Source organism: Hyaena hyaena, unplaced genomic scaffold (assembly GCF_003009895.1).
Source record: "Hyaena hyaena isolate Hyena2069 unplaced genomic scaffold, ASM300989v1 scaffold_344, whole genome shotgun sequence".
Classification (NCBI taxonomy): Eukaryota; Metazoa; Chordata; class Mammalia; order Carnivora; family Hyaenidae; genus Hyaena; species Hyaena hyaena.
In genome coordinates this window covers 493085-517698 of record NW_024080977.1, presented here as the reverse complement: position 1 = coordinate 517698, position 24614 = coordinate 493085, and the positions used below count along the sequence as shown (strand labels likewise).

The 24614-nt window shown below is 34.0% G+C and overlaps 1 protein-coding gene across 4 annotated transcripts in view; it reads left to right on the top strand.

The window, feature by feature from the left end:
• The window catches only part of IBTK (inhibitor of Bruton tyrosine kinase), a 93052-nt gene extending 78126 nt beyond the window's left edge, over window positions 1-14926 (top strand). For all 4 annotated transcript variants that reach the window (XM_039249765.1, XM_039249763.1, XM_039249764.1 and 1 more), the window contains exons 26-28: window positions 2550-2699; window positions 12776-12908; window positions 13664-14926. In XM_039249765.1, coding sequence (XP_039105696.1) covers window positions 2550-2699; window positions 12776-12908; window positions 13664-13795 — 415 coding nt within the window. In that variant the 3' untranslated portion in view covers window positions 13796-14926. The remainder of the gene's footprint in view (window positions 1-2549; window positions 2700-12775; window positions 12909-13663) is intronic.
• The last annotated feature ends 9688 nt before the right edge of the window (window positions 14927-24614 follow it).

Below are 24614 nucleotides of genomic sequence, written 5' to 3'. Positions count from 1 at the left end.
ATAGTTTATTCCTTTTTATTACTCAGTAGTATTCCAAAGTGTGAATGTACCATATTTGTATTTATTCCTGTTGATGGACACCTGGACTATTTCCAGTTTTTGGCTATTGTGAATAAAGCTGCTGTTAACATTCTTGTTTAGGCCTTTTTATAGATGTACATTTTCATTCCTCTTAGATAAATACTAGGGAGAATTGCTGAATTATATAGAAGATACATGTTTACTTATTAAGAAATTGCCAGACCTTTTCCCACAGCATTGTGGTACCATTTAATCCTCCCAGCAACAATTTATGAGAGTATTGATTACATATTCTTGCCAGTATTTGGTATTGTCCGTTAATTTTACCCATTCTGGTGGGTGTGTAGAGCCTCTCATTGAGGTTTTGTGTTTCCCTGGTGAATACTGAGCACTTTTTATGTGCTTATTCAACATTAGCATACATTCTTTGTGAAATGTATATTCAGATCCTTTTTGCTTGCTTTTTCAAATTACCTTGTCTTTATTATTTGTGTTTTTAAGTTTTGAGTTCCAGGAGTTCTTTTTGGATACAAGTCATTTATCACATACATGTTTTCTGTTTTCTTAATATTTTCTGATGAGTAGTTTTAATTTTCATTAAGTCTAATTCATCATTTCTGTATGTAGTGTTTATTCCTATATAAGTCCTAAGAAACCTTTGCCTACCATTAAGTTGCAGTCTTTTGTTTTCTTCAAGGATACTTAGCTTTTACATTAGATATATGATCCATCTTGAATTAATTTGGGGATATGGTGTGAGATAAAGGTAAAGGTTTCCTTTATAAACCATTTGTTTACTACAGATAATTTTACTACTGAATTGCTTTGGGAATTTAATTATTGAAAGTAGAAGGACTGTATATGTAAGGTCCTGTATGTGAGCTCTCTATTCTTTTCCATTAATCTGTTTGTTAATCCTTATGTCAGTACCTCTCTGTCTTGATTACTGTGACTTGTTTTATCTTCTTCCAGCTTTGTATTTCTTTGAGAATACTTTGACTAATCTGGGTTTTTTTGTATTCTTATATAAATTTTAGAATCAATTTTTCAATTTCTACAGTAAAAAAACTGGGATTATTCAATTTTTTAATATAGAGATCTATATTTTTTCCTGTTTTTGTTATCTTTGATAAATTGTTTTTTTCAAGAAATTTGTCCATTTTATGTAAGTTGTCAAATTTATTTATACAAAGTTACTTATAATCTTTATCATCTTTTTAATTCCAATAGTATCTTATCTTGGTTATCTGTTGCTTTGTAACAAATTATCCCTAAACAATGACGTAAAACAACCAGTGTTGTCTCATAGTTCATTTGGGTCAGGAATCTGGATATGGCTTCACAGATTTATTGCTTATGGGTGCCCCTGGCTCAAGTCTCCTACATTGTTGGAATCAGAGTTCAACGAGGAGTGTAATCATTTCAGAGCCTGACTTAGGAAAGTATCCTTGTCCAGGTTGACTCATATGGATATAGAAAACTGGATTGATAGTTTTATTTTCCTTTCATTATATTAAAGATGTTCCATTGTGTTTTGGCTTTCATTGTTTCCAATAATCTAAGTGTTTTCATACTGGATTGTATTTCTGTGGATGCTTTCAAAATTTTCTTTTGATCTTTGTGTTTTTTAGCAGTTTGCTCATTATGTGCTTAAGTATGGTTTTCTTTAGATTGATTTTCTTTGGGATTTGCTAAAATTCTTCATTCTTTAAATTTATATCTTCCACCAGATTTGGGGAATGCTTGGGCATTGTTTCTTTGAATATCTTTATCTGACATATTTCTAACTTCCCCTTCTTGGACTCCCAGTTATATTTATGGCAGATTTTTTGATATATCTAAGTCACCATGGTGAAAGTTTTTTCAGTCTTCCTTATGTTTATATTCAAAATTTTGTATTGCTTTATCTGCAATTTTACTGACTTTTCCCCAATCAGCTGTTAACCTCCACCATGAATTTTGATTTTTAAATATTGAGTTGAAAGTTCTTGAATTTCTGTTTTGTTCTTTTTCATAATTTTTCTCTGGGCTTATTCTGCACATTAAAAAAAATTTTTTTTTGGTTTAGTTTTGACACAGAGAGAGAGAGCATGAGTGGGGGGGAGGGGGAGCAGAGAGAGAGGGAGACACAGAATCTGAAACAGGGTCCCGGCTCTGAGCTGCAAGCACAGAAACCGATGTGGGGCATGAACCCGCAGATCATGACCTAAGCTGAAGTTGGACACTTAGCCAACTGAGCCACCCAGGTGCCCCAGTTCTGCACATTTTTTAATTGTTGCCTTAGGCATAGTTATACTTGTTTTCATTATTTCAGCATCTGGATTATCTTCAGTGTTCTTTTTTTTTATTTAATCACATCATTTTGATTAGTTCACAGCTGATAGCAAGAACCCAACACTGCATTAAAAGCTAATTATATAATATCATTGTAAAAGTTTTGGTGTATATTTTCCTCATTCTCCCCTTGTGATTTCTAGCACTGACCTCTTAAAAAATGGATGTTATAACTGATCTTTTGTCTTTTGCAGGGCATCTTCTCTACATTCAGTTTCATCTAAGTCATTCCGGGATTTCTTAGTAGAAGAAAAAAAAAATATGACTGGCCATAGTTCAGGAGATCATGTCAAAAAAGTTTGTTTTAAAGGAATAGAAAATTCCCAAGCTCCAAAAGTTGAAAGGTAATAGGTTAAACTTACACATTTTCTACCTTAAAAAATTCTATGTTGGTTTTACATTCTGAAATAATCTTTAAAAATTTATCAGGCAGACTTGTACACATTCTTTTACACTGAAATTAACAGGGTTTTTTTTTTTTTTTTGAGGGTTTATTTTGGTAGAATTGTCTTTTAGTATGCTTGTATATATTTAAAGTATATAACTTGATGTTTTGGCATATGTATGTACCTGTAAAAACATCACTAGCTACACTCAGAACAGTGAATATAACCATCATTCTCAGAAGTTTCCTCATGCCCCTTTGTAATTTCTTTCTCCCTACCCCATTTTGCTCTTTAGGCAGCTACTAACCTGCTTGGGTCAGTATAGACCACCTTGAATATTCTAGTTTTATACCTGTAGGATTATTCAGTATATAGATGACTCATCCATGTCGCTGTATTAACAGTTCATTCCATTTTATTGCTGAGTAGTATTTCATTGTGTGGGTATAAAACAGTTCGTTCATCTGCATCTGTTGATGGGCCTTAGGGTATTTCCAGTTTTTTCTCTAGCTAATTTTGATACAAGTTTTTAAACTCCAATGTAGTTTAAAGGAGGTTTCATATTTTAAATATCTCCATGGAACATGAAAATCTAAACATAATTTAAAAGCAATTTTCTAGTAAAAATAGCTTTTCTGCCATTGTATGTAAATTCTGTTAATCATTGTACAAAAAGGAACATTCTTAGAGTATTAGATATTCCAGTGTTGGAAGAAAGAACTGTGTTTCAAGTTGGTTGACTAAATGGAATTTTTTTTCTTATTTCTGCTAATGTGACATCTCTCAGAGACATTAATCCCTAAAGTATTTTAGACAAAACAAAAACGTAATTAAAAATGTCAGCTGTGACCAAATTAATATTTTTACATAATGATAAACCTTTTTTCATTATTTGTTAAGGCTTTTCCCCCCAAACCCTTTTTTAAAATGAAATCTTATGTCCAGTTCCAGTGTTATCAAATTTTTCTGAATCAAGAAGAGTGTGGGAACAATACTAGTTTAATCTCATCTGCCCACAAACAGCTCCTGAAGAACTGTCAAAGTCTTCTAGAAACATTGAGAACTACTGGTTTAGATGAACTCTTTTATTTTTTATGTCTTGAGAGAGACAGAGAGAGAGGGAGGGAGGGAAAGAGTGTGAGTGGGGAAGGGCAGAGAGAGAGGGAGGAGACACAGAATCTGAAGCAGGCTCCAGACGCTGAGCTGTTAGCACAGAGCCTGACATGGGGCTCAAACCCGCGGACCGTGAGATCATGACCTGAGCTGAAGTCAGATGCTTAACCATATGAGCCACCCAGGCGCCCCTAGATGAACTCAAACTATTGTAGTTTATGTTGTGACTGACTGCCTTCTTATAGATAATGTATATTTGGGACCAAAGATCTTGAGCCATTTACTTACAATATGGAAAATCAGAGATCAGAAAGAATCTGAAGAAATCATTTGTGCTCTCTCCCTATCTTTATGAAACCTTTTAATTAGTAAAACATGATTTTAAAATAAAAATCTTAAATGTAACTCTACTATATAAAACATAAACCTTTTATATGCTTACTTAGGAAAAAGTGAGAATATTAAGGCTGGTTTGTTAGGGTCACAAATACAGAATTGGGTGTGATGTAAGACATGTGTAGTGTTACAATTGATGAATATTTAATGACTTATCTGCTCTCTATCAGACATTATACTAGGTATTAGAGTTATAGTGATAAAATTAACATAGCCCCTGCCTATACAAAGCACAGTCCAAAAGAGTAGAAAAACCTTTCTACACAGTTAAGTGTAGAAAGCATAATGAAAAAGTATATCAGCCTCAACATTTATATTTTGTTTTAATTATCTATTAAGTCCTGACTAAAAATAGTAGTTTATAATGATTTATGTTATAATGATTAAAAAAATCAACTCAGATTTTTTAAGAGCACCGTTCATTTAAACAAAGATGACAGAAGAAATTTTATTCTTTAATTGATAAAAGAATGAACGAACCTAGCAGTAGAAATGAACATGCCAATGATCTTCAAAGTATTAGAAGGCTTTGTAGATTTTTTATTAGTTCCAGAATGTATTTCAGAAAGAAAATACCAACAAATGTTTGGTGAACATTTTATGATACACTGAAAATGATTGAACTATTCAGTAGAAGTTATTTTCTTAAAAATGTTGAGGGAAGGACATTTTATTCCATTCCTAAGTGACAGTCTCAAGTATTAAGTTCTCATAGTAAAAATGTTTATTTGCAACTTTATTTGAATGTTGTTACACATATACACATGCATTTGTTTATGTATTTCATAGATGTGTATATTACGTACAAATTCTAAACAAATGTTTTAAGTCATTATTTATACATCTCATTACGTTTTTCAATCCCAAATTTTTTTAAATTGGCTTTTGTTATACTCAGTAATGATCCTGTATCACAATACTTTTAAAACCTGAATATAGTCATCTTTTTTAATAAAAAAAAAAAATAAGAATACCATTGGTTTTTGTAAGTTGCGTGATGAGTGATGTAGACCCACTTTTAAATACAAAGACATGTGATTGTCTGGCTAGCTCAGTTGGTAGAGCATGAAACTCTTAGATAGAAAGACATATAATTTCCTTATTTCCTTAATATGAAACACTTGCACTGCAAGAGGTTTTTTTTTTGTTGTTTTTTGTTTTTTTTTTCCCCTATCTAAGGTTAGTATTTATACCTATACTGGTATCTTAATTCCTTTCCACTTCAAAAGCTTTAAGCTACTAATTATCCCTTTCTATTCTTGGGGATATTCAGCCTTTTCCTTTTAGGTAGATACCTCCCATATGGTTTTGAATATGCTCAGACCTCTTTCATGTGGTGTGGGTGAGGTCATCAGTCCCTCAGTCATCTCCCACACTTTCTCCTAACAGTTGTCCTATCCTTACCAATTCCTTACTCCCTTCACAGCCAGATTTCTCAAAAGAGCTGTCAGCTCCCAATCACTTCTTAATCCAGTCTGGCTTCCAGTCCCATTACTAAACTGAAACAGTTGAGGCGAAGTTCAGCAGTGACCTCCATATTGCCAAAACAATGAACTTTTTGTATGACTCATTCTACTTGAAGTTCAATTACAGGTCATTCTTTCTACATTATTTCATGAGCTTCTATCTTCGGTTATCAGCTATACACTAAAGATTGAAAAAATTTTATCACCTGCCCACAACTATCATCTGAGCTTCAGACTTAATTAACTGTCTTCTTGATATCTCCATCCTACTTAGATGTTCAGAAATACTTTAAACTTTATGTTCAAAACCAAGCAATGATTTTTCTCATACCCCTTTCATGAAATCACACAAAAATACAGAAGAAACATAAAACAACCCCTTCCCTGATTTTTCTTCCCAAAATTTTTCCTGATTTTTTTCTTCCTGATTTACCCAAAGATAATGAAAAGATATTTTTCAAAAAAGATATATGCACCCCTATATTTATTGTAGCATTTTTTATAATAGCCAGGATTAGAACAAACATAAATGTCTATTGATAGATTAGTGGATAAAGAAGGTGTGTGTGTGTGTATGTAATGGAATATTATTTAGCCGTAAAAGAAAAATGAGATCTTGCCATTTGTGACAGCATGGATAGACCTAGAGAGTACTATGCTAAGTGAAATAAGTCATAGAAAGACAAATACCGTATCATTTCATTTATAAGCAGAATGTAAAAAAGCAAAAGAAACAAGCAAAAACAGAGACGTAAATACAAAGAATGGATTGGTGGTTGCCAGAGGGGAGAGGGTTGGGAGGATGGGCAAAATAGATGAAGGGGACTAAGAGGTATAAACTTGGAGTTATAAAATAAATAAGTCATGGGGATGAAAAGTACAACATAGGGAATATAGCCAATAACATTAATACTGTTGTATGTTGAGAGATGGTGACTACACTTACTATGGTTAAGCATAGCATAATGTATAGACTTGTTGAATTAGTTATATAACTAAAGCTAATATGACATTGTCAATTCTGTTTCAATTAAAAAGTGCATATATGAAGTCCAATTCTTTATGAGAAGAATGGAATATTTCGTGGTTAGTTGGAAACAAAAAGGTATATCATAATACTTAGCTTAAAATTAAGATAAAAGTTCTCTCAAAGCTCATTCCTGAGTTTTCTTCCTTGGAAAATGAAATTTGCAGGTCTTTAACATTCTATTTTCCTGACCAATATCTAGGCTACCATTAGGACAGGTCAGTTTTAGCTCTTAAATATTCATCAGATCATACAGTAAATTTTATCTCCACTGTTCTCTCCCTCATTCAGATTACTTTGATCTTTCACTTGGGCCACCTGAGTAGCCTCCTAACTGATCTTGCCATGGCCTTTCTTCCATTCCTCCAATATATTAAGCTAGTATATTCTTTACTGAAATGCAGGGTGAAAGCTAGAATTCTTATATGGCCTTTAAGGCCTACATAATCTGGCTCCTGCCGACCTCTTCTCTTTTTCTTTTGACATCTCTATATTGTAGTTATCTTCTCAACTGCCATTTACTTCTGTCCACTTGCCTACCATTTGACTAGCTGACTCTAATTGTTCTTTCAGTCTCTATTCATTCATATTCTTCAGAGAAGTCAGACTTCCCTTACTGGGTAAGTTTTCTGTGATATGTTCCCATAGCATTTCTTACTTCTCATACTTTCCACAGTTATTATTAGTGTGACTCATTTTTTAATGTTTTCAACTACAAGTATTTTAATGTTTTTGTATCCAGCTATATGTTCAATGGAAGCATAGGAGAAAAGAGTCTCTCAATGAGAGATTGATCTCTGCTCCTCACTGAATTACCAATGCTTAGAATATTTTCTAGCATGTTGTGGGTGCTCAGTGAGAACAAGATGAATAAATGAAGTAAAATTGTAGCAATTTCAAGTAACATTTGTTTTAGTCTAATGAGTGAGTTATATGCCTTAGGTATATAAATTGTAAGATATGAACATTAAATTCACTTTTGTAATAATTTTACATTTTGAATATTAATCCTATAGATTGAAATTTTCTGATTTTCTTTTTATATGTATTTGTCATAGAACTCTAAAAATATTGAGGATCTGTGGTTTCATAGTTGATCACTAGAGTGTGCTATAACATCAGGGCTCTTAATTGTGAAAAGTGGCATCTCCTGTTTTACTGGTTTGTAAAGGAGTATATAATAGTGTCATGCCATCCATAGCTTGACTGTTCGGTAAGTGGAAGTTAATGTTTTAAATAGCTATAAGTTATCACCGAGCACTGTGTATTATCTGATCACTGAGAAGTAAAATAGTTTGACTTTCATTTTTTAATTTCATCACAGAAAATGTGAAATTACAAGGGAGCTTTTTAAAAAGGAATTAAAACAGATAAAGTAAAATATTAATTCACCATATTATATATGCACAACATGGTGCTAGCCTCTATTATGTGTATATATAAAAGTGTTATATACAGGCCTAGTCCCTTAAATGTGTTTGAAATCTAGTTGGTAAGTCTACATAGGCACATATGGAAGTTAAAACGTCAGAAATGAAATTGGAATACAGTGTAACAATATGATGTCATGAGGCAATATATGATTTAAGTGATAGATGAGTGGTTCAGAGAAGGGGAAAAAATGGCCATAGGCTGGAGATATATTTAGTTCATAAACTTTCCTTATTCAGTGCCAAATATTTGATCATTATAGGTATGGCCATATGAATAGAATTAGAAAAATATTGCATTGCCGCAAGCTTTTGAACATAGGATGGGGCTTTTAAAAGAAGAGAGGAGAAAGGGTAGTGTAAATAGAGGAAATAGTGTTATAGCAAGGAGACAGAAATGTTATGATCCTTCAGGGAGTCTGTGTGGCAGGGATGATGGAACTCATCTTAAGAAATTCCTCAAATCATACATTTTTGTTTTAATTGTAGAAAATGTGATTTTTTTTCCCCAAGGTTAGGGAAATACAGGAATGGCAATGTTACTTGGGGATTATAAAATGTAGAAAAGAGGGGTTTGTGTAACTTATGTATTTATTGTTACTTGTGTGTTCTTTTGCATTTTTATGTGTGTTTTTTTTTTTTTTTTTTCATTTTCCTTTCACTAAACACCCCCTTATGTAATTCTGGGCAGAAACTGATCTCGTGTTTCTTATTAGTAAGGGAAACTAGTTATGAGATAAAAATTGTTATATAAGCTCTAAACTTACATAAAAATCTTAATAATTAAGCTAATACAGAATTTTTTTAATTGTATGAGTAAGAAGTAATTTAATTATCTCAAAGTCCAAATTTGGCAAGATTAACATTCTTGGAACAAAAATCTCTGAAAGAAGATTTTATTTTAGCCAGCCTTTCAATGTTGCTTTTATTTTCAGAAGGCTAAATTTTATTCAGGTTGTCTATTGAGATATCTGTTTTGCAAATACCTAAAGCTTAATAATGTTGTGTTTATTACCTGGACACTTAGCATGTTTTGATTTTTTTTTTAAATCAGAGCTCTATTTAACAGGTTTGTTTCATTCTAAGATGAAATTTTCTTGGACTTTTAGTTGTTTGGGTAAATTTATAAATAGATTATCCACTGAAAAGTCATTAATAGAAAGACTTATGGGATTACCACCTTATAAAACAGATTTGAGTTTCAGTCTAGCACAACAGCCCTCTGTGAACCTCTCCTGAACCAGTTTCATCACATTTGAAATGAGAACAATAATGCCTGTCCTACAGGTTTAGTATAGGGCTTATATCTGATAATGGATATAGAAATACTTCATAAATTATAAAATCTATTATATAAGTGATTTGTTATACTTAAGCTCTGATTTGCTTAACTTTGATTTAATAAGGCCTATATAAGATACTTTAGTCCTGAGACTCTGTTTGTTTTAGCTAGTGTCATACCATTTTCACAGCTCGTAGCTGCTGCTGCTTCTTACTTAAATAATAATTGATTCCATAATATTTTTCTGTTTCTTTGCAAGTGTCAAACACTTTTAGCTGATCCCCAGACACCTGAGGGATTTTTGAGCACCACTTGAGTCATTATCTGTGTTTATTCTGTGCTATGCTTCAGTGCCCCTAGAAGGTCTCTAATCTCCAGTCCTGGACTGACTTTAGGACCTTTCACCCCCACTCCCCCAAGGACCTTTCAAGGAACTTAACCATGGGAATTTGCATTTAGTCTCTAAGGTAGCTCTTTATTCCATCAGAATGTAAAAGTTTTTTCATTTATTTTATAGTTACTGTAGTCTAGATTCTCCTCATCTTGTAACGTTTATCCCAACAGCTTTCTAGTTCATCTCCTTGGCTTCATTTTTCTTTTGGCTAGAAGTCTTTTACTTCATCCCGGAGACTTCTCTTATTTGGATGTCATAGGTCAAACATCCAGTAGATTTCAAGTCCTAGAGCTTAAAACTTAGAACCAGTAACTATACCTATTTTCATTTCATTTTGCATTTCAGTACCAAACATCTAGAAACAAAAAGTGATCAGTAACTCAAACAAATCAGGAACTTAAAAAAAAGACAACTGCTTTTATCTCATACTTAAAAGTCTTTGTCTTTCTGATTCAGTTATTTATTCCTTAATTATATTTTTACAAATGACTTTGTTCCAGGTGTTCTGTTGGACACTGAAATACAAACATGAAAGAGGCATAGTGCTGTACCTTGAGAGACTAGTCTAGCAGTTAAGACAGACGTGTAAATAATAACAGTGTGTAAAGCTCTGTAATACTGGTTGAAGTGCTGTAGGAGTAGAGAAGGCGATACTTGTGCCAATCCTTAAAGAATAAGAAGGCATTTGTAGTGGAATGTATTCTAAAGTAAGGAGAATAATAGGAAAAAGATGTTTGTGATAATGGAAAACATACTGTACTCTGAGTAAAAAAGACCTGCTTTCAGTTCTGTCGCTGCTGCTTACCCAACCTGTGAATCAGGCAGTTATGTAATACTCTTTGAGCCTGAGTTTCCTAATCAGTGTAATGGAATAGTACATGTTGCTTTCTTTACAGAGTATCGCAAAGATTAAATGAGATAATATATATGAAAGTATTCTCAGTAAATTCATTCGCCTACACTTAAGGTCTGAACATTTAGCTTTCAGTACATTTTCTACTCTGGCCCTCCTGGTTCATTTTAACTTTATTTCCCTTTTAATCTCATCCAAACTCTTAATCCTGTCATTCTATTTATTGAAAAGAACAACCTATCTTTACTTGAACCATCAGAATCTTTTACCATTCCATGTATTCATACTGTCAAAAAACCCTATGTCACTGCCACCTTCCTCAGCTTTAATGCCATTTCCTAAGTGAAGACAACAGTATATACCCTCATCTATAGTATATGAATTTCTGCTGTGACTCCTTACTACTTAGAACAATTGATACCTGTACCAATATACACTGTCTCACATTCTTTTATCATTGTTTAAATAGATTTTTAAATCTCTCCTCCCAGAGTTTTTTGAGGGGAGGGACTGAGTTTTAATCAGTCTGATTTTCAGCACCATAGTGCTACGAATACCCAGTAACTGCATAAACAAATCAAGAAGTCAATATTTTAGGCCCTGTTTGCTCATTTTCTGACTCTCTTTTAAATCTGTCTAGGCCAAAATTTGCTCATTCCTGAAAGAACATTGGATAAATCCAGATAATCTCTAGGTACCTTTCTAGCCATAAAATTCCACAAATAGGCCAGTCTCTGTAGTACCTTTAAGTTTCTCCCTTACAGGAATACTTCCTACTCCCCTTATCCTATACCCTTTATTGTCTTCTCCATGAAGCCCTCTCAGACAACCAAATCTTTTTTTCATGTTTATTTATTTTTGAGAGAGATGAAGCATGAACAGGGGAGGGGTAGAGAGATTGGGAGACACATAATCTGAATCAGGCTTCAGGCTCTGAGCTGTCAGCACAGAGCCCAACGCGGGGCTCGAACTCCCCAATCATGAGATCATGACCTGAGCTGAAGTCGGACACTTAACCCACTGAGCCCCAGGTGCTACTAACCAAATCTTTTTTTATTTTTATAGTCCTTGTTAGATACTAAATTATTTCCTGCTGTCCTGTGTTATTTTATGTTTTTTTCCTCATTTAGTTTGTGAGTTTTTAGAATGTAGAGATCATATATTTCTATAATTCCTGGCTTATCAAAGCATTTACTATATTAGTTGCTCACAGAATTTGGCTGCTAATTATCTTGTATGTATTTTTAAACTTAGTGCTAATTTTTCACTTTTATTCATAAATTATTAATATAAAACTTTATTTACAAAGTTTCCTGCATTTCCTAATGTTTGATAACAATAAATGCTTTATATTAATATTATTATAGAAAATAGACCATTTCTTGCAGGATCATCCTCTGTGGTATTTTATACACATGATTTTATGACTATAGTTTGTTTTTTTGTTTTTTGCTTTTAATTCTAAAGGGAAGTCTGACTCCACACATTAACTTGTATCCTGACTCAGGGATGTGTAATTCTTCCCCTGTATTTATATTACCAGTTTTGCTAATATTACTGGAGGTTTTAATCTTCAGTTTTGGCATTTGTTTTGCATATATTCCACTCATGGTACCCCGGGACCAGAAGGCAACCATATTTCCGATTTAGCACTTCTAGATAGCCTGTTACCAAGGCTAATTGATTAGCTTTGGAGCCTTCAAAGCTAGGCTGTTGCTTAGCACTGAAAGATAATATTAAGAAGTTGGGAACAGTATGATATCGAATAGAATGTATTATCTAACTACTGTCAGCTCCATAGTTTGAGTTACCTTTCTGTTTAGTTGTATTGTTTCTGCTCCATATCACCTGTTGGTATTTTCTAAAATTATCTCTACAGCACTGAACCAAATTAAGTATTAGCTCTCCTCTCTTCTGTTTCTTACCTTACCATTCTATAAAGAGAATGTAAAAGCTTCCAAGTCCCCTTTTATCATATGTCATTGGGAAAAAATGTTGAAGAGTATTTGAGAGGAGATTTTATATGCAAAAATATGGAAAGATGAATGAAAACTCATTGTTCTATTCTTTCAGTCCCTGGCTGTCTTCTTCATTGACTGCTCCTTCCATAGGAGCCCCAGTCACTTTTGCATCTATTGTAGAAGAAGAACTACAGCAGGAAGCAGCTCTTATCAGAAGCCGAGAAAAACCCTTAGCTTTGATTCAGGTAAGTAAGTTTCCCATAGTGGACTTAATTTAGGGAAGAACTACATTACATATCATCTACATGTTTTAAGAAAAGTATGTTTTCATTGCAAAGAGGCATATATTTATCACATTAAAATGTAAGCATAAAACTAAACTGAGGCACTCAATGAGTGTCAGTTGAAGTATTCAAGATAATTAATTTAGAACCAATTATCACAAGCTCAATTTTTTAGCACTGTGATACTTTGGACTGTTTTAGTTTTAAAAGTGGTCAATAACGAACTTAGCAATATCTAGTTCTACACCCAGCTTCTGTATCAGTAAATGTTCTTAGGCTGTAAGCTACAGATACCAACTTTGTCAAACTTAAAGAAAAGAGTAACTATTTAGAGGGTTATTAAAATTCCACAGACTTAGTTGAAAGACTAGAGCGCCAGGCTTAGAAACAGATTAAGACCCATAGTTGCCCCAGAGAGCTTAGAAGCAAGAGTTAGAAGACTTGTACAGTATCTCACCAAAGTTACTGGATTGAGTGGGTTCCAAAAACTATTTTCGGGTTTGTTTTTTTTCTGCTCAAAATAAAATTCAATGGAGGGTGAGTATCTGATTATTTTTCTTCAGACCTTAATCCTTCTACTTGCCAAGGGGATAGCATTATACCTAACTTTGCTGCATTGTATTCACAGAAAGTGGTACTTCCACAAAAGGAAATTGGAAAGCTAATATCCTCTTAAAAAAGTAAAGCAAGTCCTTTTTTGTCCACCCTTCTTTCAGATTGAGGAGCATGCGATACAAGATTTGTTGGTTTTCTATGAGGCATTTGGCAACCCTGATGAGTTTGTCATTGTTGAAAGGACACCACAGGGACCACTAGCAGTACCTATGTGGAATAAGCATGGATGCTGATTTGCTGTGGAGTTGAAATCATTTTTTCATAAATCATGATTTTTATATAAAGAAAAGCTGTGGAAAAGAGCTCTTACAAATTTGGTAACATCATTCTAAATAGAATAAGAAAGGATCTAATTTCTTTACTGAAGGTTAGGCATTTAATGTTTGTATGATTTAAAAAATGCTACAGAATTGTGATTTTAGTAACTTATGTAAAAATGTGTGAGAGGAAAAACTTACAGGTTAAGATTACATAGAATTATTTCTTCTTAACAGTCTTAAAAGGAAAACATGAATGACTGAAGTGTAAAATTTAATAGTGAGGCATTAAAAATAAGTTTTCATTTGAGAATTTGGGATAAATAATTAAGTAGATTTTGCCAAATATCTGTTGTCACTCTTCTTTTTTTTTATGGGATATTGATGAGCTTAAAGTAGGAACATCAGCCATTATTTCTGATCCATTAATGGCCAAAAATTTGTGTTCGCTACAGTAGTTGTTTCCATTCGTGTCTTTTTTGATCAGGCTATCCATGTTCTAAGTCTCTTTAAAGCTCGAATGCCATATTTTTTCAATTTGTACAGCACATTCTGCATTAAACTATGGAGTCCAGTGAAAAGAGAATATGAATACTATTCTGAAACTTAATCCAAGATAATGGTTTCTTTATAAAATTTGGAGCCGTTGTGGGTTGTTTTTTGGTGGGAGGGGAAACCTTATAAAAGCCTGATTATGAGAGAATCAGTTTCTCAAAATGTTAAAATTTTCCAAAATAAGTGCTTAATTATACATACAAGAATTGAATATTTTTGAAGACCCTTTATAATATTATATAATGGGAAGTTCTCTGAGCCTGAGTTACATGAATAGACATAAACATTGTTTTCTTTACAGTATGCTGTTTGTTTTGAGTGTTTAAAATTTTTAAAAGCAAATGTTAAATGTGTGTTCTAGTAAACTAGACAGATTGGGAAGGTTAATGTTTTAGTTTCTGAAACATAATCCTAGGGGGACATACAGGCAAATGACTGCTGTAATTCAGTTGATGGAAATATGGCTGAAACTAACTTAATACTTGAGGTTTAGCTCTACTTAAAACAGTAAATTTGTAAGCAAATGTGCAATAAAAAAATAATCTTGATCTATTTTACTGTTGATGTGTCTTTGATATCTTATACTATATTGATATCTACCATAGGAATTTTTATTCCACCTGACATACTATAGCTATTATTAAGTTGATGTTGTGTAGTCATTCCTTCCCTGCTTAAAGTAAGACAGTTTTCCTAAGATACATCTGTGAAAGTTTTATGTTTGACTACATTGAAAAAAAAAGGATTTTATAATATATTATTGAAGCTACAATAAAGACGCCTTCTGAAGTAATGGATTTATTTCATTCGAAGCTCATTATTGGCATCTTTACCATTTAAAGATGCTATAAAGTAATGGACTTCATGGTATACTCCACGTTGACTAGGAAGCACCCTAAAGGATCTTTGTTGGAAGGGATATGAAGGAAGGACAAAGACTGACGAGTCTGTGGAACTTTAGGCCTTTACAAACCTCCATCAGAGCATTGGACTATATGACCCATCTTACATTGTAATGTATTATATAAAATTTCATTGGGAAAAAATTCTTTTTGCTTGTAAAATGAAAGATGAGCACTGTTATACACTATAACTCTTTTTAAAATAGGAACCTAATACTTTACCACCAAAAATCCCAGGAGAGTGATAGTTTTCTTTTTCCCTAAAATATTATTCTGCCTATAATAATTCATCTTTAATCCCTTGACTTTAAGACCTAATAGAAGTGAAGAAAATCTAGAAATTGATAATTTAAAGTATCTGGGGGATGGAGAGGTTTTTAAGATGGAGCAAAACAATTCTAGAACTCTTTAGCCTGGAAAGGTGATGGTTACGTGGAAGTCGGGGTATAAAATAAGAATATCCTGAAAACTTGCAGAGTTGACAAGTCTACCAATCAAGTAAAGTCAAATATTTTGACAAAATACTAGGATTCAGGACCTCTGAAAGTTCAAAAGAGATGGCTTTTAAAACAAATTTAAGACTTTCCTACCTTTTATTATATAGAAATGACAGAGACAGTTGAGAAATATTGCTAGTTAATATACAAGTTGGTTCTATAACTCCGGGAAGATGGGTATATAGCTGTTTCATAAAATTTTAGATCTGAAGAAGCCTAATAGGCTAACCTTGCAGATTCATTTGAGAAACTGAAGAAAATGAATTCCAGAGGAAGTGACTAATGAGAATGAGGTCTTCAGTCTTTCAGTCCAATTCCCCTACAGCTGTGCCTCTTAGAAATTGCTAATTGTCTGTAACAATTTAACCAAGACTGAGAAAATGTAAAAAAAGCATTTAGTAAAGATAAATGTAACTCAGAAGCTTTCCAGAATTGTCAGTTTGAGACATTTTCAGAAGAAACTACAACAACCTTTTACCAAGGAATTGGGACAAGTGATCAAGATTTATGGTAATGCTATGTGTATATTTTTTGCTTGAAGTGATGCTCAGTTATGTAAGATACCAGAACAACCTGGTCTTTCCTATACACACGACCATCAAACTAGATCACAGACATCATGTGTTTTATTTTCTTATATATTGTCTCTCTACTTGGCTGGCATTTCATTTGTGTTGGAACTGAATTCTTGAGCCCGCAGGCATCCTGATCTTTTCTTCTAAGTCATTTGGGCTGAACTCTTGGATTCTACTTTATCTCCTTCCCCATTTGACCCCTACATTTATTGATTATCCAACTCCTATTGATTCTGTCTCTATAAAATCTTTTACTTAATCTTCTCCATTCCATTCTTAACTACTACTAATGTATTTTATGTCCTTTTATCTTTCCAAAATTTCTCAAACCTTTTGGTCTCAGGACCAAAGGTTTATACTGGTAAAAATTATTGGGAACTCCAAAGAGCTTTTGTTTATATGTGTTACATCTATTTGTATTTAATGCATTCAAAGTTAAAACTGTAAAAATTCAATTCCTTTAAAAATCATAAGCCATCATATGTTAACATAAATAACATTTTTAGTGAGAATGTTTTATAACAAAATTAGTAAGGAGATTGGAATCATTTTTTATTTTTATGTATAAAAATATATAACTCAGTATTTCAGATTTAGGTCTTTGCTGCCTGGTTTGATAGAGGACTCCTAGGTTCTCATGTCTGCTTCTGCATTCAGTCTGTTGTAATGTCACTTGTCATATAGCATTCTGGAAACTTTAGAGATGGAGACAGAAAAAGGCAAATGACATGTTTTGGAAATGGTTTTGATTTAACTCCTGAAAGGCTGAGAATGTGGTTAAGAACCGCTGCTTTAGTCTCTAGCTGCTACCCCTTTCTGCATCTTCCTCGTTCAGCCCAATAGATTTATTAATTCTCAAACTAATAGCCCCAAAGCATAGGCCTTTTTTCTGCTATGAAAACTTAAGTTACTCCCTCTACAGTTTGAATAAGTAAATTCATACTTCCTCAGTTTGGTCTTTCATTGACTTCTTCCCCCCAATCTCTACATGTGGTGGTAAAGTCAAACTTGACCTGATGTTTCTCACAAATAGATTTTACTTTTGTTCATGCAAATCTCTGCCTAAATTTTTCTTTCTCTTCACCTATTGAAATTCTCTTTATCCATGATTAAGGCAACCTAAATTCTATTTCTTTATAAACTTTTTCTTTTTTTTCTCCCCATATCCCCCAAAAGAAAAACAAAACATAGTATATCCATGGATCAACTATGTTCCCATTATTTTTGTTTTTCTATTAGTCTTTATCTTTCACTAAACTGATACTTTGAAGGCACAGATTAGGCATTCTTTTCTTTCTTGTATATGTGTATTTTATTTAAAATCTTGAACCATACACAGATAAGTGCATAACACAAAAATATTCAGCTCCATGATTTACCAGTAGGTCAAGAAATGGACCATTAACAGCACCTCAAAAGAGGCACTGAATTTGATTTACTAATACTTCATTGAGGATTTTTGCTTCTATAATTCATGAGGGATATTGGTCAATGGTTTTCATTTCTTTTATCTTTTTCTGGCTTTAGAATCCATGCAATAATGGCCTCATAGAATGAGTTGAGAAGTGTTCCTTCCTCTGTTTTCTGGAACTGTTTATAAATGATGGGTATTATCTCTTATTTAAATATTTGCTGGAATTAAGTGAAGTTATCTGGATGTAGACTTTTCTTTGTGGGAAGATATTTATTAATTCAGTTTCTATTTTTCTACATGTTACAGGCCTTACTGAGATTTTTTTTTTTTTAATCTGGAGTCTGTTTCAATAATTTATGTCTCTAGGACCTTATCTAAATCTAGTTTGTTGGCATAAAGTTCTTCAAAGTATTTCTAATCCTTTAATTTCTGTAAGATTGAGGGTGAGGTCTCCATTTTCACTCTCGATTTTTGTAGTCTGTGTTTTCTCTTATTCCTTCGTCATATTAATTTTGTTGATTTATTCAAAGAATCAACTTTGGGATTCATTGATTTTTTTTTCCCTATGTTTTTTTCCCATTGGTTTTAACCCAGATCTTCATTTTTTTCTCCTTGATTTAGCTGTAATTTACTGTTATTTTTCTAGATGTTTAATCCTAGATTGATTTAACATCTTTTTTCCAAACATAGGCATTTAGAGCTATAAATGTACCATTTAGCACTGTTTTACCTGCATTCCATAAATTTTTACATGTTGTATTTTCATTCAGTTCAAAATACTTCCTAGTTTCCTTGATTTCTTTTTTGAACCATGGATTATTTAAAAGTATATTATTTAATTTCAAAATATTTGGGAATTTCTCTAAATATCTTTTTGTTGTTTATTTCTAGTTTTGTTAAATTTGGAGAACTTATTTTAATTGTTCCAATGCTTTAAAATTTTGGGAAATGTATTATCTAACACATGTAGAATCATGGAGATTATTCCATGTGTTAATGAAAAGTATATGACTGAATTGATAGCAACATCTTATGAAATAACAGCTTACAGAACTTTGTTTTGTATGTTGAAGACTGAAATTGTTACCTAAACAAAGGACAAGAGTAGGTGCTGAAGACCAAAAGCTTTGGACTGTGTTGGGTATCATCTATTTGCACCTCAGATCCATTCTGTCTACTATTCTGTCTAATGGGGTTGAAGTCTAGAACTTTTATCTACCAGCTCATTTTGGTTCTGGCTTCTGGCAACTTTAGGCAGTTTGGAGCACCAATATAATATTGGCATATTGACAAGAGGAAAGAATGAACCTCTGTTTTTTTTTCTGTCTCCCACCTCCATGGTGTTGCTATGGGTTACACTCCTCACCAGAATGTCATAGCTCCCATCAGGCAGCTTGCTCCGATGGAGCACTCTCTTCTCCAGATTCTGGTAGGTGTTGTTTCCTCTCACTAGTTCAGATCTAGGAACAAACACCAAAGGACCATCTCTGACTGATTACAGCTTTACATGACTGCAGTATCCATTGTAGTTTTCCTACCTCCTCCCCGCATGTTTATAGTGTATTAATAATGTAGCTAAGCTGAGAGTGCTACCTGTTCCCTGCTGGGACTCTTAATTCAGGGATGATCCAAGTAATGAAGAGCATGTAGAGGTTTTGGTGCAAGGCTATATTATTTAGAAATTTGGCAGTGAACAGGTAAATGGATGAGAGATAAAAATGGTAGATGATGCACTTGTTTTATGTTTTTAAAGAAGGAGCTCTACTCATCAAGAAGGCAAAAGAAAGTCTGTGCATACAGAGATTGAAGATGTTGGGGGGAGAGGAAATAATTGCAGAATGGAGATGAAGATGGAATTGAATACAAAATGAAACTTGTTGGAAAGAAATGCTATTATTTTTCTCTTAAACTGAAGGGGGAAAATTTAGTATAATCATAGGTCAGTGGTTCTCAGCTTAATCTCCAGATTGGCAGTATTAAGATTACTGAGAACTTGTGAGAAATGCAAATTACCAAGTTCTACTCCAGTTCTACTGAATCTGAAACTTGGAGTGGACCCTGCAATCTGTGTTTTAACACGCTTTCCAGAGGAGGCTGATGCATGCTAAAGTTTAAAAGACCACAGTTACAGTAGACCGTTTGAGGTGAAAATAAAGGAAGATATGCCTGGCTTGATAATCTATATAGTTATTTTTCATAGCACACAGAAGGCTGATAACTAGAAGAGAGTGGCAAACGTATTTGCTGTATAAACTTAAAAGCGTAAATATTATTTACCACCAAATAGAGAGCTTTTTATTGATAGAGGGAAATATTTGTAAATTGCTTTTACAGTTTTACAATTCCCTTTAAATTTCAAATATTTAGTACAGTTTAATAAAAGATTTTAGATTTCCTTAGGTGTCCTAAAGTCCATTATAACTTGCCATAAAGAAAATAAAAGTTTTTCCAAAGATCCAGACAGGATATCAATAAGTAAGTAATGGCCTCAAATTACATGTTAAACTGATGGACTTAACAGTTAATATACTGAACATTCCAGGGGCACGTGGGTGGCTTAGTTAAGTGTCCAACTTCAGCTCAAGTCATGATCTCATAGTTTAGGAGTTCGAGCCCTGTCGGGTTCTGTGCTGACAGCTAAGAGCCTGCTTCGGATTCTGGGTCTCCCTCTCTCTCTCTCTCTCAGCCCCCCCTGCCCCGCTTGTGCTCTGTCTTTGTGAATAAACGTTAAAATAAAATATACTGAGGATTCCATTCAGAAGCAACAGAATATATATTCTTCTCAAGAATATACATTTTTAAGTATACATGGAACATTTTCAGGATAGATCATATGTTAGGCAACTAAGCAAGTCTTAATAAATTTGAGAAGATTAAGGAGGGTCAGAGAGAGAAGTAGGCACAGAATCTGAAGCAGGCTCCAGGCTCTGAGCTAGCCGGCAGCACAGAGCCCGATGTGGGGCTCGAACCCACAAACCATGAGATCATGACCTTAGCGGAAGTTGGACGCTTAACCGGCTGAGCCTCACAGGTGCCCCTCAAGCATTGTTTCTGACTACAATGGTATAAACTAGAAATAACAGGAAGAAAACCAGAAAATTCAGAAATATGTGGAGATTAAACAATATGCTACCGAACAACCAATGGGTCAAAGAAGTCACAAGAGAAAAAAATACCTTTGGAAAAATGATAATAGAAATACAACATAATAAAACTTAGAGGATGCAGTGAAGGCAGTTCTAAGATGAAAGTTCATAGCAATAAATGCCTATATCAAGAAACAAATGATCCCAAACAACCTAACCTAGAGAGAATAAATGAAGTCCAAAATTAGTAGTAAGAAAGAAAGATCAGAATGGAAATAAATAGAAACTAAAAAGACCATTGAAAATATCAGTGAAACTAAGCTGATTTTTTAGAAGATAAGTAAATTTGACAAACCTTTAGCAAGACTTTGCAAGGGTAAAAGCACCCAAACAAAATTAGAATGAAAGAGGAGACATTATAATACCACAAAAATACAAAGGATCATATAAGTTATAAACACCAACAAATTAGAAAGCCTATAAGAAATGGATAAATACCTAGAAACATACAACATATAAGACAGAATCACAAATAATCTGAACAAACTGAATATTATTCAAGAGACTGAATTGGTAATCAAAAACCTCCCAAAAGGGGAGCCTGAGTGGCTCAGTTGGTTAAGTGTCCGACTTTGGCTCAGGTCATGAGCTCAAGGTTCATGAGTTCCAGCCCACGTTGGGCTCTGTGCTGACAGCTCAGAGTCTGGAGCCTGCTTCGGATTCTGTATCTCCCTCTTTCTATGCCCCTCCCCTGGCCACACTCTGTGTCTCTCAAAAATTAAAAAAGAAAGAAAAGAAAAAAGGAAAGGAAAGGAGGGAGAGAGAGAGAGAGAGAGAAAGAAAGAAAAGAAAGAAAGAAAAAGAAAGAAAGAAAGAAAGAAAGAAAGAAAGAAAGAAAGAAAGAAAGAAAGAAAGAGAAAGAGAAAGGAAGGAAGGAGGGAAGAAGGGAAGGAAGGGAAGGAAGAGAAGGAAGGAAGGAAGGAAGGAACCTCCCAACAGACAAAAATCCAGCACCAGTCAGCTTTACAGCTTTACTGGTGAATTCTACCAAACATTTAAGGGAGAATTAATACTAGTCCTTATCAAACTCTTCTGAAAAATAAAAGAGGGAACACTTCCAAACTCATTTTACAAGGCCAGCATCACCTTAATACAAAACCAGACAAGGACACCACAAAAAAACTAAAATTATAGGCTTATATCCCCAGTGAACACTGATGCAAAACCTTCAACAAAATGTTAGCAAATCATTTTGACAATACGTTAAAAGGATCATGTACCATGATCAGGTGGGACTTATTACAGGGATGGTTCAATATCTGAAAAACAATGTGATCTACCACATTAACAAAATGAATAATAATCATTTTTATAGAATTTTTGTAGTAGCCAAGATATAGAAATATTCAAGTGTCCATTGATGGATGTTGACTAGATTTACTGCAGTGATAGTTTTGCAATATATGCAAATAATGAATTAATTATGCTGTACACCTGAAATAACATAAGTCAATTATACCGCAATGAAAAATGTTTTCTAGTTACATTCTCTGTTAGAAAATAAAAGTTAAATGGTATATACTGAAACTGTGTGGGGAAAAATTATAAGGCCAAACTCATTTTCAGATATCCAAGACGTCATTTCCTAAGTAATGTATTTTGTGTTATAAGCTCTCCCTTTATGTGTCTCTTATACACTAATTATATACATATGAACTTTTAATTTGCACAAAAAATGAAAAACTGGATAGTGTTGGGTTTTTTTGAGAGAGAGAGAAACAGAAAATCTTAAGCAGGCTCCACACCCAGTGCAGAGCTCCACATGAGACTCCATCTTACCACCGTGAGATCATGACCTGAGCCAAAATCAAGAGTCCAATGCTTAACTGACTGAGCTACCCTGACGCCCCAGAACTGGATACATTTTTAAATTGTGAAATGAGTTTACATAAGACAGATATTTTTCAAAATACGTATAAACTTCTTTAGATATGGAGCTTGGTTTAGGATGCATTTGGAGGTCCTAAAAATTAAAATCTATAAATATACTTTTAAAATAGATGGCATTTGAGGGGCGCCTGGGTGGCTCAATCGGTTAAGTGTCCGAGTTCAGCTCAGGTCATGATCTCACGGTGCGTGGGTTCGAGCCCTGTGTCAGGCTTTGTGCTGACAGCCAGCTCAGAGCCTAGAGCCTGTTTCAGATTCTGTGTCTCCCTCTCTCTCTGACCTTCCCCTGCTCATGCTGTCTCTCTCTCTCTCTCTCTGAAATAAATAAAACATTAAAAAATTTTTAAAAAATAGATGGCATTTGAAATGGATGGCAGATATATGTAGTATTCTTTTAAAGTTAGGCTAAAAAATTAAGGAAACCTCCAATCCTTTCATGTGCATATTAGAAATAAAAGAAAAATTTGGAGGTGGTGTAAGTTTTTTTACGTAGAGACACATTGGAGGCACAGTTTAGTGTGCTGGACTTCCAGTTTTAAGAGGACAGAGAAAAGACATCGTCAGCCTCCTCTTGAAAATCAACTCTGAATAACAAGAAAAGGAAGCAAACACAGGCCTCACCTTTGCCCAAACCAGGGGTTATCCTTAAGACTGAATCTCAGTATGAGATGACAGAATGTGTATGAATCCCGTCAAACTTAAAGCAGAATGGCCTCCGCCTATTAGCTGACTATAACTACAGAAAAGCTCTGGCTCTTTGGAGATTTTCCTCTTTGCCTGGTTCTGGTTTGACTCTTTTGGGTCCAATACATCTATCCTGAGTTTCTCAGAACTGTCTCATTTCTCAGAGTAGATTTGGTTATCCACTTTGAGGAGTTTCCAGAATTATGGATTCACTGATGACTTCAGCTTTTAGTAGACTTCAGCACAGTGCTTTGTTCTTGTGTCCCAAGCCAATTTAGTATCATCGGGCTTGCCTCACAATAGCATCTCATCAGCTTGTCAGTTCCACTAGTCGCCTCCATGTCAGCCCACAAAGCATGGTTTCACTTCTTGATTTCGTGTGTGTGTGCGCACGTGCACGTGCGTACATGCACCTTTCCTAGTTGGCCCCGAAGGACCAGAACATTTTGTTTAAATAAGTTCTGGAGATCTGCTGTACCACCTATAACTAACAGAACTGATTTTATAATTACAATTTGCCAAGACAGTAGATCTTGTGTTAACACACACATACTACTCCTCCTACTCCTACTCATAAAGAGGGAAGAAGGAAATTTTGGGAGTTGATGGATAGGTCTATGACCTTGAAGGTGGCAAAGGTGGTGATGGTGTCACAAGCATACACTTATTACCAGACTCATCCAGTTGTATACGTGAAATATGTACAGCTTTTTACATGTTAGTCATATCTCAGTAAAGTGGTTTAAAAAATAAATTGAAATAAAGAAGAAATAGGTTGAAAGAACTGAAAGTGATTGCTTTTGAGCTGGAGTCAGGGAGCAACTTTTGGCACAAGTCTTTCTTAGCAGGGTGTGACTTCCAAGCTCTTCTAATTATTTTACAATAATTTAAAAATTGTAAAATTAACCATAAACTCAAAAATACAATAAGTAGATAGCTACATAGAAAAGAAAAACAGACACACAATTCTTGCTTAGTATAAATATTGACTTAGTTTGTGTTTGACCTTAAAAATCTGAGACTCTGTAAAACAACTACCCTGAACCTGGTTAATACGAAAGCTCTAATTACTCAGTCAAGTTTCCTTCATAAAATAAGCCCCAGTCTCAGAAGGTGTACAAGTATAAAGCCTCTA